The 12,891-nt window shown below is 34.7% G+C and overlaps 1 protein-coding gene across 1 annotated transcript in view; it reads right to left on the minus strand.

Moving 5' to 3' along the window:
* Positions 1-2,527: 2,527 nt before the first annotated feature.
* Positions 2,528-12,891, minus strand: part of LOC120856563 (leucine-rich repeat-containing protein 7-like) — a 151,065-nt gene continuing 140,701 nt past the window's right edge. Inside the window, exon 7 of the mRNA XM_040231930.1 lies at positions 2,528-4,685. Within this exon, the coding sequence (XP_040087864.1) occupies positions 4,679-4,685 (7 nt within the window). The 3' untranslated portion in view covers positions 2,528-4,678. The remainder of the gene's footprint in view (positions 4,686-12,891) is intronic.

Here is a 12,891-nt window from a genome sequence, read left to right on the forward strand (position 1 = left end):
AAATATCTTTTTTTTTCTACTTTTGTTATTGTACACTTCTGACTCTTTCACTCTGAATGAACTCTCCATGCCATCCTGTCTGACACTCTTGGTCCCCTTGTATCCCTCACACTTTGGACAGGTTCACACAACACCCTTCTCATATGTCTTGTTTTTGCCATAGTCACAACCTTTTGAGAAGTGAAATACCTCTGTTCTGCTTGTCTCACAACAATCTGCAGAAACCTCAAAACATGATGCCAAGTGAAAGAAGTCAGACATAAAACTTTACATATTGTGTGATTCCATTTACATGGAATGTTGAGAAAAGACAAATTTATACAGACAGAAAACAGAATGGTGGTTGCCATAGGGCTGGAGTGAAAACTGAGATCAGATAGAAGCTTGACTGGGAATGCCACATGGGACTTTGGAAAGTGACAGAAATGTTGCAAACTGCATTGTGGTGATGATTACACAGCTCTATAAATTTACCCCAAATCATTAACTTGTGCACTTTGATGGGTAGATTTTATGTTGTGTAACATACACCTCAATAAAGCTGTTAAAAAATACACTGAGTGGCTTTTGCTCTCTGCTACCTTAGTGAAGAAGTCGCCTATAAATCTTTACAAATTTTATCCCATAACTCACAAATTCATCATTCCTCAACTTAAAGCCCTTTCATTGAAACCTCAGCGTTACCCACAAATGAAGTCCAACCATGGCACATGGGTCCTTCATGAGATCTTCTCTATCTACTTCCTGGCTGTTCCTCCCTCACACATGTGATTTTGCATGTTCAGTTCCTTGTGTCATGCTTCCTCTTTAAGCAAACTACTCCTTCTGACCACTTGTTATTGATTGATTCAAATTTATTGTTCAAAAGACTCTTTGAGCGTCACCTCTTTTGTACGTTTTTATCTGGACTTTGCTGACAGGATTAAGCATTACTCTATACTATTTCTGTTCATCACGTTTTATAATCCTATGCAAATGCTGCAAAGCATGTAATGTTTTACTTGTCTATGTTCCTTACCAAAACATGATATGCCTAATTGCAGGGGCTCTACTGTACTTGGTGTCTCTGATGTTAATCATAGTGCTTGACAAATGTTTACTGAGCTGGACTGAATTAGTCTGCATTCTCTCCAAAATTTGCCCAAGCACAAGAGATTACTGAGTTCTGTTTTAAATGGTATCTAGTCCCATCCTTATGCATCATATAGCTGCAACCAAAGCAGTTGTATGTGTTGAGTGAAGGGTAAAGGGGAATTACTGGATTTACAGAAGATTTCACTTCACTAAGATTTTGAGCAACTGTGTAGTTTCCACATCCTCAAGTTCTTCTAACCTCTTCTGTCCTGAACCTGTTACTTTTACTGTAATGACATCAATATGCTATATCTTTGCCCTATTAATATTTTCTGGTTTTATGCTAATAAATACACATAGACTATCATTCTTTACCTAATTTATATTGGTTGCTGTGGCAGAAGCAACTACCATAAAGTAAAACTGAAAACACCTAATATAACTTTGCTATGTTTTGTTTATGACTAAAAATTTGTAAAGTAATCGTATTCTTTGGTGACAAAATTTGAAGAAGGAAATGGCAACCCACTCCAATATTCTTGCCTGGAGAATCCCATGGACAGAGGAGCCTGGTGGGCTACAGTCCATGGGGTCACAAAAAGTTAGACATGACTGAGTGACTAACATACTTTTAGATCTGTCAGCTTTGTTGCAGAGAAAGTTGACTTGATTTAAAATAGAATACAAAATTTCAGAAATCATAGTTGGTAAAATTTGATGCAAAAAAATATAGGAATGGGAGAGTATATGAAATTCTTAATAAACATGCAGGAACCTGTGATTTCTGAGAAACAAGGGGATGTATTCTGTTTTCTAAGATACTGCTGCTGCTGTTTAGTTACTAAGTCATGTTCGACTCTTCCGCGACCCCATGGACTGTAGCCCACCAAGATCACCTGTCCATGGGATTTCCCAGGCAAGAATACTGGAGTGGGGTGCTATTTTCTTCTCTGGGGATCTTCCTGACTCAGAAATCAAATCTGCATTGGCAGGTGGATTCATTATCACTGAACCAGCAAGAAAGGCCTTTACACACTGCTAAGAGCCATTAAAAATTGACTTCTCTTCATGAAACGTCAATAAGATGTCAAAAGGCAACTCAATATGTTGCTCACATGATGGCCCAGGTTCCCAGGAGGGATACTTATCTTACAAGGTGGGAAGGGGTTCTGTCGTACAATACTTGGTATCCTAGACAATGGGTAAGCACATATTATGTTGCCTTCTTCTTAAGAATTATTTTTCGTTTTAATTATTATTGTATATTTAGTTAACTTCTGGTTTAATATGCATATCCCACTACCCATTAAAATGTAATCAAATGAATATATTTCTAAATGTTAGCTCAATGAGATTACTGTGATTTCAATAATAATAAATGCCTATGAACACATCTTTTTAGCAATTTATCTAGTTTAAATAATATATATCTAGAGGCTAAAAAATATGTAACTTTATAAAACAAATACATTTAATATTTTTGTTAAATTGACACATGTGATTCCTCTTAGCATAAAAGATTAGAGTGCCATAAAAGTTGTCAAAGAATTTACAATCAGTTCCACTTGTTGGAACACTACTGTGACGTAGCATTAACGGTGGACAAAAATGAATCAAGTATCATATTCAATGGTATATAATTTAACTTCTTACTTCTGCAATCACTTCTATTGATGCAGTTTTAAACCATTCCAACTAGACAACAATTATTTGTTACTTGTTAATGTCTTTTCATTAAGAGAACTTTCCTTTATCCTATACATATAAGCTCTCAATTGTATTTAATACATCATCATAAGACCAGAAGTGCAACATAGTTCAGCAAAATAATTATCCAACAGAACGACTGCATGTTGTTGCAGAGTTTAACTGCAGTTCTGTAAGACTTCTCAAATTTAACAATAGAAAATTTAGTTCCTTACTTGGAATATGACAGAGGCAGAAATATTTCTTAAACACTTTAATGCTATTTTCATGCAGAATATTTTAAATAATCTTTAAAATTGTATTTGAAGGACATGGTGGGAGCATATTATAAAACTACACTAAAATAGCACAATTTGTTCTAAGGCAGAGTCAGACATTTATGTTCTTAGGAAAGCAATATATGTTTCAAAACACAGCTTCTAGAGATATGTGCAGTATATGTGTAAATGACAGAAATCAATGAGTATATGCCACACAGCTGAAAACAATGTACAAACTCAGTTAAGTAAGTTTGTGAAACTTTACGTCAGCTCTTTACAAGTACACATGGAAGAATCCATATTACACAATTTGAACTGAAAGAACAACATCCACTTTCAAATATATATGTGCTTTTTACAAAAGGCTATACATTTAGGGTCATTATTTTATAAAGTCACATAATTAAAATGCATTAGAAACAGAATAGAAATATTCAGAAAAGTACAATTCAACTCTATAGTGTAGATTTTATAAAAAGTGACAATTTGTAATTTCCTAACTAAGAAAATAAAATAGAAGCAAATGACAATAAAAAATAAAACACTATTAAGCTCAATGTATCTATACTTCTTATATTTTGTTTATGAATAGAACCTTCAAATTATATTCAATCAAGCAATAGTTCCAATAGAACTGGTATAAATTCTTTGTATCTTGTCTTGTTCCAAAAAGAAGTGAAGACCAGGTGAAGAATGAATATGTGGTATTGTACCAAGATGAAGATCTCTGGATGCTGAATTTAAAACTCTTCAAAATTTCACTATGAAATATATCCTACTCTTTGAAGTCAAATGTATAAAATGTTAGCACCCATTATGTCAATGGTTATTTATTTTGCAAAGACATCATTACAGAGATTCATTTTATATGCAAATTGAAATGTTATAAGTCATTGAACTGCATAGATAAAGCTAATGTGGTTAATTAACAAATGTGTTTTATAGCTACAAGATAACTGTTTCACATTAAATTACATAAAATTTAAGGAAACATAAAACCAGTCAATCACTGATCTTTCATATTTTGATAAGGGCCATCTGGGAATAGTCATTTACTTTGCAAAGTAAGTTCACAATAGAACATAACTAGCGGGTATGACATATAAACTGGGCAACCCTATTCAGCCTCTGAAGTATTAGAGAAATTCTCTTGTTTACTGCTTTAGGATGCCTTTTAAATGATGGTTTATTTTGAGCTATTCAAAAATATTTATACAAAAATTATATGTGACAGCAGCTTTATATCAACTAAGTGAAATAAATTGGACAAAAATATGTGTTAATGTTTTTCTAAGACTGATAAAATTTCATATTAATTGGAAATTAAGGCAACTGAACACACTTGGGAAAAATTCAGGTTGCTTTATATCAGCCAGAAATGTCGTTGTTAAATTTTAACAAAGACCAAACATTTTGCATCACACTAGGCAGTAAGAAGGCAGCCCCCATCAGCAGGTAGCACACCAAAAATGTGTGGTTTCATAATACAGTTTGGGAGAACTACCTCTACAAAGTCTATTCGTGCTGATGCTCCTGACGCTGCCATTTCTGGAGCCCGAAAAGCTGCTGCCTCCACATCCTCTGTAGGTCTCACTGTATAGCCTCAGGCGATTGGGCAAGGGGCACACTCTGGATCTTCAGATGCTAAGATGAGAAAAATCAATTTCAATGCCCAAAAGACGGAATTCCTAATGCAGAAGGTGACTAAAATAGCTATTTCAATTGGTCTATATTACAGGGAGGTGGAATGTTTGCTTGTTTCAATATAATTGCATATAAGTAGGTTATAAACAAGAGTTTTGTAAAGCAGTACAGTTCTAGGATTAGACAAATACTAGATAGGATAGAAACAGAAAATCAAACTGAGTGATATTGGACAAGATGACTAAAAAACATGCATGCTTCCTAAAAGAAGAAGGCAAAACACTCATATAAGGATCATTGAGCAATAAACCAGTCTCATGAAAATAACTTGCCTAAACTTTTATTTTCAAGGCTATTTCTACTCGTTTAAATTAATTCTACAATAACAAGCATTATTGATGTATGATGTTCAAGGCAGAATACAAATGAACCCATTAATATTTTACTCCGATTTTTCAGTGTCCCTTTCCCTCTGAAAATAACAAAATTTGGTTTATGAATGTTCTCTGTTAAGTAAAATTTTCGTCTCAAATTTATCAGTTTACATCATATGTAGAATAATTCAGCTTAATCTATAGTGTTTGACAAAAGCTCTTATAGGGGACAACACCACCGAAGAAATCAGTGAGATACAGAAGGGAACATACTGTAAAAGAGTGTGCTTTACTATATTCAAAGAATTTTGAGTAGAATCATGTTTTTGGTTATAAAAAATAATCATTCATTCTATTTATTTTTTACTAAATATTTAACAAAAACTTTTACTGGATATCTTCATGTTTTAACAAAATATTTGTAACTTGTATCTTGAAACATATTTTAAAAAATTGATTTAATTTAAAAATTATATATGCATATAGGAGAAAAATCACTTACAAAGTAAATATTTACTGGAAACACATAAGTAGCTCAAATTAATATACAGTGACTATTTTAAATTAAATTGGTTAAACAACCGTCTTTTTATTTTAAAAATTGTCATTTTTAGGGCAGTCATTTATACAGCTTGTGAACCTGAATCCATTATATTTGATTACTGTAAAGTGACAAATGATCACAAATTAGAATGACAGACTCTTATTGAACATAATTTTTCAGCAGGAGCCATCCTGAATCAATTAATCACACTATTACTTTAATTCTGCTTTTCTTTTTTTCCAGAAAAGTCACCAATTGCATATTTCAATTAATGACTTATGTGTATTTCACTTACAACTTTGATGTACATTTTATTCAAATTAGTTAAATGCTCTATTTTATTAACATATGATTTAAAAATTGGATATGCTTAAGTAGCAAAACAAAGCAAATTACAGTTTCTCAGATAAATGCAATTATGGTTATACAAAATGTTAAATAATGATTAAATACCTTATCTTCATCAGAAATTTCTCTTTGCTCCAGTAAGAGATTTACATTTTCAATTAAGAACAGAAACATTATATTATGTTACAATATTTTTGCATACAACTGAAATTAACGCACATTCAAGCATTTTTGCAGTAGAAAGCAAGAACTAGAGTCTTCAAATCCATATGATTATTAATTACAGTGTAACTTTGGAAATTCTCTAAATGTTGAACTCAATGTTTACATAAGGTGGATTAAAAATGCACATAGACTATTTGAGCAAAAATTATCTACAGGCAAACTTAACAGACAGGCAATACATACACAGATTATCTGTGAGGATACTTTGTCTCAAATTTTTCTTGAGTTTAGTTTCATTTATTTTCTTGGTATAATATTAAATAGTTATTTAGAGAGGTGTTTATTGGACAAACTGATATAGCTATTTCACAACATTATCTTAATTCTTCCGATATATGTTTATTAAATTCACATTCTTAGTATAGAAGGAATATGTTGTATGTGCAAAATGTTACAAGGAATTTTATATTTCCTATTTTATATGTACAACTGTATTTTATAATTTAGATGAGGATAATACTATACAGCTCTAGTTGAATATAATTGTTCACTTTGTGTATTTTTCTGGATAATTTGAAATATGCAACTGGATACCTGCCAAACTCAAAGCAATGAAATCTTAGTGCTTTGTTTCAGATCTTTCTCCCTTATCATTTGACCTTCTCATAGGGCATACAGATTATTCAAGAATGAATTTGTCTGCAGAATAGTAACATAGCAGTCAATAATCTCATCCCACTATTGAACTAGCCAAAATTCAACACTGAAAGCCTAAAGTGTTACAGCACACAATTTGACTTTGAAGTGAGGGCACAAGAACATATTATTTTATTTAAACATCACAGTGAGCAATATATAAGTTTTTATAATGGCAAGTAACATTTCATTCTTTAAATACATTGCAAAAATTTTTCCAACCTATCTGTAATTTGCAGTGAGACTATTAAAACTCAATGAATTAAAACTTATGAATGTGTTTCTATGACAAAATACAGTCATCTGACAGAGTAGTCTAGCTAACTAGTAAGAAAATATAAAACATTATTTTGTATATAAAAGGTTGAATTAATAAATACAATTTGTGTCAAAGCTAAATCAACTTATGAAATTCCTTTGGTTTGAAACACACTGTATAATGTTTTGAAATATTTTGTTGATATGCTAAGGTATTTAATTTCATGAGGTATTTCATTTATTTACTTAATAGGTAAATGCAAGAGTATTTTATCCATAGCCTTCAAGTCACTACAGGAGTGCATGAAGAGGTAGAAAAGAGAAGGAAGAACAGATTCTGTTTAGAGAATTGAGCAAAAAATTTGAAGGGATAATCGGTGATTGGAGCCATTATGTTGCAATAAGAGATTGCCATACAGTGAAAAAGAGGGAAATCTAGGCAGAGGGCATTACAGATATGAATTTATTACTTGGAAGTGGTGAGACAGTCTTTCTTGAGGGAGCTTAATATAGAGAAAATTGTTAAAAGATGAAGCATCTTGTCCTTACACATTTATTTCTCTACTTCACTTTTATTGTCCAACCTTAAAAAAGCTGTTTCAGGTGAAATTCTTACTTGTGCACTTGATCCGGAACTCTATCCACCTTTTCTAGGAAGCATCTGGTTTAAGCTTTCCTCCCTTTCTTCTTTGTGTTATCCTCTTTACTTTCCCCACCTTGGGCGGCGTGCCACCTACATCTCTGCTGCCTCCACTTCCATTATACCACATGCCTAGCTCAAGTCAATGTTTCTTTCTTGTTCACTGAACTAAAATTTATTCAGCATCTACTGTGTTCCAGGCATCGTACTAAAGAAATGAGAGCAAGAGGAGCTGTTCTCCTTTCTTCTCTTCTGAAAATGGTACTCTATCTTACTTACTCATCTAACATTCACTCATCAATCCACTGCTCTTTGGAATTCTAGTCCTCCCAACTTAATATAACTGCCTCTGTTTTAGGAAGTTAGTATTACTAGCAGTTAATCATGCCAGTTTGGGTGACACAGAAAGAAATGTAAAGCTGACTTCCACTGATCTTGGGTTGTCTGTTGACCTTAAGACAGTTATTTGACTTCCCTGAGCTGCTGCTTTCTCATTCTATAAAACAAACATAATGCTCCTTTCCTCAGTCTTAAGTGAAGCTCAAAATGAAGTACGATTATATGCTTTATAATGCTTCACCCAGTGCCTTGCACATAGAAGTTCAAGGAACTTGTTAAGTGTCCGTGTCCAAGTTCAGTTCAGTCGCTCAGTGGTTCCGACTCTTTGCGACCCCATGAATTGCAGCACGCCAGGCCTCCCCGTCCATCACCATCTCCCAGAGTTCACTCAGACTCACATCCATCAAGTCCGTGATGCCATCCAACCATCAAAAGCCCTTATAATTCCAAATCCAACTAATACTTCCCAGTTTTTGTCTTTGGGATCCCTTTGCTCTCTTTGACTTTTTGATTATTCCCTTCATCAAACGTCTCTACTTCCTTAGGTTCTACGATGAGGCACTCTTCTGCTTTCGTTTCTCCAGCATGGACTCATTATCTGCCTGGTCTGTAAATGCTGGTTTTCTGTTTTAAGTATATTGCTTTCATCACTCAGATTCACTGATCTGTTCTCACTGTTTCAAATAACATCTCTACTAATGATGCCCCAATCCAGATTTACAGCCCAGATATCTGTCTTTGAGCTTCAAACTCCCATATTTAACTCTATACCAGGCATAGAATTGAATGCCTTAAAACTGAATTCATTGTTTCCCCTCTAGACTAGCTTATCTTTCTGGAAATATTATTATTATATTTATTTTAAATTCATTGATTTATATTCACTGTTCTACACAAAATCACGATTTCTTGCCTGGATAATTCAATCAGTCTGTTCATCCATCTTTTCTTCCTCAAATTCATATTCCACATGGTTGCCAAAGAAATTCAACCATATCATTCTCTGTTATGTACTGAATTGTGTCTCTCCTTTCTCCAAATTCATGTGTTGATGTCTTTAACACCTAGTACCTCAGAATATGACTATATTTAGAAATAGGGTGTTTAAACTGGTAATTAAGTTAAATTGAAGTCACTAGGGTGGACTTTAATCCAATAAGGACACAAATAACTGCTTTCCTTAAAAGAAGAGGAGATATGGGCACAGATTCACAGAGGGAAGACCATGTGAAGACACAGAAGTTGGCAATGTGCAAGTCAAGTTTGAGAGACCTTGAAGAAATCAGCCCTGCTGACACCTTGTTCTTAGACTGCTAACCTCTAAAACTGAGAAAAGAAATTTTTATTGTTTAAGCCACTCAGTCTGAAATACTCTGTTATGGAGACCTTAGCAAATAAATGCTGGGCAATACACAGTTGCCCAGAGTGCATTGGATAGAATCTCAAGGTCTCACATATCCCTATCTAGCTTCCTTGCTGACCACTCCATACCATCATACTATATTTCAAAAATCCTCAACTGCTTGCAGTTACCTGTGTAAACTGTATTCTTTACCTGTGTACCTCTACTACTACTACCTCTATTACTACTAGAGGATTCTTTATCTGATTAATTCCTATCTAGTCCTCTGTTTAGCCGCTGTCGTGTATGACTCTTGGGACCCCCTGGACTGCAGCACACCAGACTTCCTGTCCTTCACTATCTCCCAGAGTTTGCTCAATTGATGTCCACTGAATCAGTGATGCTATCTAGCCATCTTATCCATCTTATCCTCTGCCACTTCCTTCTCCTTTTGCCTTCAATCTTTTCTAGCATCATTGTCTTTTCCAAAGAGTCAGCTCTTTCACATCAGGTGGCCAAAGTACTGGAGTTTCAGCTTCAGCTTCAGTCCTTCCAATTAATATTCAGGATTGATTTCCTTTATGATTGACTGGTTTGATCTCTTTGCTGTCCAAGGGACTCTCAAGAATCTTTTCCAGCACCACAGTTAGAAAGCATCCATTCTTTGGTGCTCAAGCTTCTTTGTGGTCCAATTCTCACTTCCACATGTGGTTACTGGAAAAACCAAAGCTTTGACTATATACAGCTTTGTTGGCAAAGAGATATCTAGTCCTTTAGAATCAACTTAATCACTATCTTTCCAGGAACCATCCCTTATCCTAAAGTGATTTTTGAGTAATGCACATAGAAATCTCATAAAATATAAATAAACAGAAAAATGAGGAAAAGTCACCATAAATGTTTAACCCTAGTATGACCATTGTAACTCTAACGATTTTCTTTCCAGTCTTTTTAGGTTAGTTTTTACACAATTGAGATTTTACTGCACAAGCTTCCCTGGTGGCTCAGAGGGTAAAGCATCTGCCTGCAATGCGGGAGACTGGGTTTGATCCCTGGGTGGGGAAGATTCCCCTGGAAAAGGAAATGGCAACCCACTCCAGTATTCTTGCCTGGAAAACCCCATGGATGGAGAAGTCTGGTGGGCTACAGTCCATGGAGTCCCAAAGAGTTGGACATGACTGAGCGACTTCACTTTCACTTTTATTTGATGTGATACTATTATTTGAGCATTTTCCTATTAAAACATGATTTTAATAACTTCATATTTCACCAGGTTGACTTATCTCAATTAATCTAATCATTCTCCTAGAATTAGAAATTCAGAAGTTATCAGTGATTGCTCTAAGCTTAATAATCTGTGTATCAATTGGACCTCTTCATCAGAGCATCTCACTAAAACTTAATCAGTCCAAACTAAACTCAACATTTCTAACTAGGATCTGTCCTATCCCTTCCATCTCTCCAAAACTTCTTATGTATTTGTTTATAGCACAATAATTCAATAAGTCTGTTAAACTAGCAACCAGTGTTTCATCCTGATGTCTCATTTCCTTCAATACTTCCCAACTCAAATTCAATCATGAAAGTGTTTTTGATTCTCTGTCTTTTCACTATATCTTGTGTCTTTCCTCTCTACTCCATTGTTACTCATTTAAACTAGTTCACATGATCTCTATGCTATTCACATGTTCTCTCAATCTATCTCTCTATCTCCAGACACCTCAATTCCATCTTCCAAAAATGTGCTTCATAACTGCTAATATAACTATTAAAGATTCAAACTGATCATGTCATTCCTTAGCTTACTGGACTTAAACGTGTCATTGAATCGTTCAATATCATGTTTTGACCCTTTAAATGGTTTTGTGCTTAGCGTTTTTTATGTGTTACTCAATCCTTCTTGCACTCCTCTGAGGGAATCAGTTGACTTTTCCATTCTTAGAGAAGTTTGTTTTGATTGTCTACTTATGTGTCTATTCTCAGGTTGGGAACTTAGAAGAAGCTATAAAACCAAAAAAAAAAATTGCTAACAGGTCTAAATATTTATGTTGACAAAATCTTCAAGTAGGCTCAAGGTAGGAAGGATATTAAAAGAGAAAGCAGAATAAAATATAAGAAACTTGTAATAAAATCACAACAAGAACTGAAATAAATTTTTTTTTTTTACATTTCTAAGTTCCTCTGACATGGAAATGTATGATAATTTTGTAATAGTGCCTGACCCATTGGAAAAGACTCTGATGCTGGGAGGGATTGGGGGCAGGAGGAGAAGGAGACGACCGAGGATGAGATGGCTGGATGGCATCACGGACTCGATGGATGTGAGTCTGAGTGAACTCTGGGAGTTGGTGATGGACAGGGAGGCCTGGCGTGCTGCGATTCATGGTGTCGCAAAGAGTCGGATGCGACTGAGCGACTGAACTGAACTGAACTGAACTGATGTATTTATACCAGAATACCTAAGGGCCTGAACAAAATATGACATAGTACACCTACTTTGAGTTTAAATTTTGTATACATATATACACACTTTTTGGGAGAAGGCAATGGCAACCCACTCCAGTACTCTTGCCTGGAAAATCCCATGGATGGAGGAGCCTGATAGGCTGCAGTCCATGGGGTCGCTAAGAGTCTGGACACAACTGAGTGACTTCATTTTCACTTTTCACTTTCATGCATTGGAGAAGGAAATGGCAACCCACTCCAGTGTTCTTGCCTGGAGAATCCCAGGGACGGAGGAGCCTGGTGGGCTGCTGTTTGTGGGGTTGCACAGAGTCGGACATGACTGAAGCAACTTAGCAGCAGCAGCAGCAGCATACACACTTTTTTACTTTATATGTATATTAATATATATGTATCATACATATTTACATATACTTTTCAAGGTTTAGTAGATTCACAAATCTTGGAAAAACAGTAAACATACTGCTAAAAACATTAGTATTTTAAGAATAACTCAATAAATCTCAAGTAGTAATCAACAGAGTTACACATTCATTATTTTAAACATGGAAACGTAATGGAGCCTTGATGGTAAGCCGTAATTACCAAAGGAGCACTAATGCAGAATTGATATTTAGTGCTAGAAAATTAATTTTGAAGCTAATTGAAATGAAACTGTGTTTTGAATAACACCACTATAAATAATGGTTATTATTATGATTTTTAAGAATGTTCTGATGTATGCCTTATATGGGAAACCAGGTAATACATATATTTTTAAGGCAGGATTATAGTGAGATGCTTTATAAATAGAAAATGGTAAGTAATCCTTGAAGTCAGAAGGTCTGTGTCCTAAAAAGTCTGGAAGCCATCAGATCCTAACCTCTAAATGCTCTTTAATTATACTTTAGGGAGATGAAAGGATACACCATTCTACCATTGAGCCTGTTACTGTGAGCCACACAGTGTTGGTTTATCACATTCTCTTTAGCTTTATGGTTCTTTTCAGACCCTGCAGCTTCCCCACTCCGGGCACAGCAATACTCTCTCCCTTGAAA

The sequence above is a fragment of the Oryx dammah genome, unplaced genomic scaffold, assembly GCF_014754425.2.
Source record: "Oryx dammah isolate SB20612 unplaced genomic scaffold, SCBI_Odam_1.1 HiC_scaffold_28, whole genome shotgun sequence".
NCBI lineage: Eukaryota > Metazoa > Chordata > Mammalia > Artiodactyla > Bovidae > Oryx > Oryx dammah.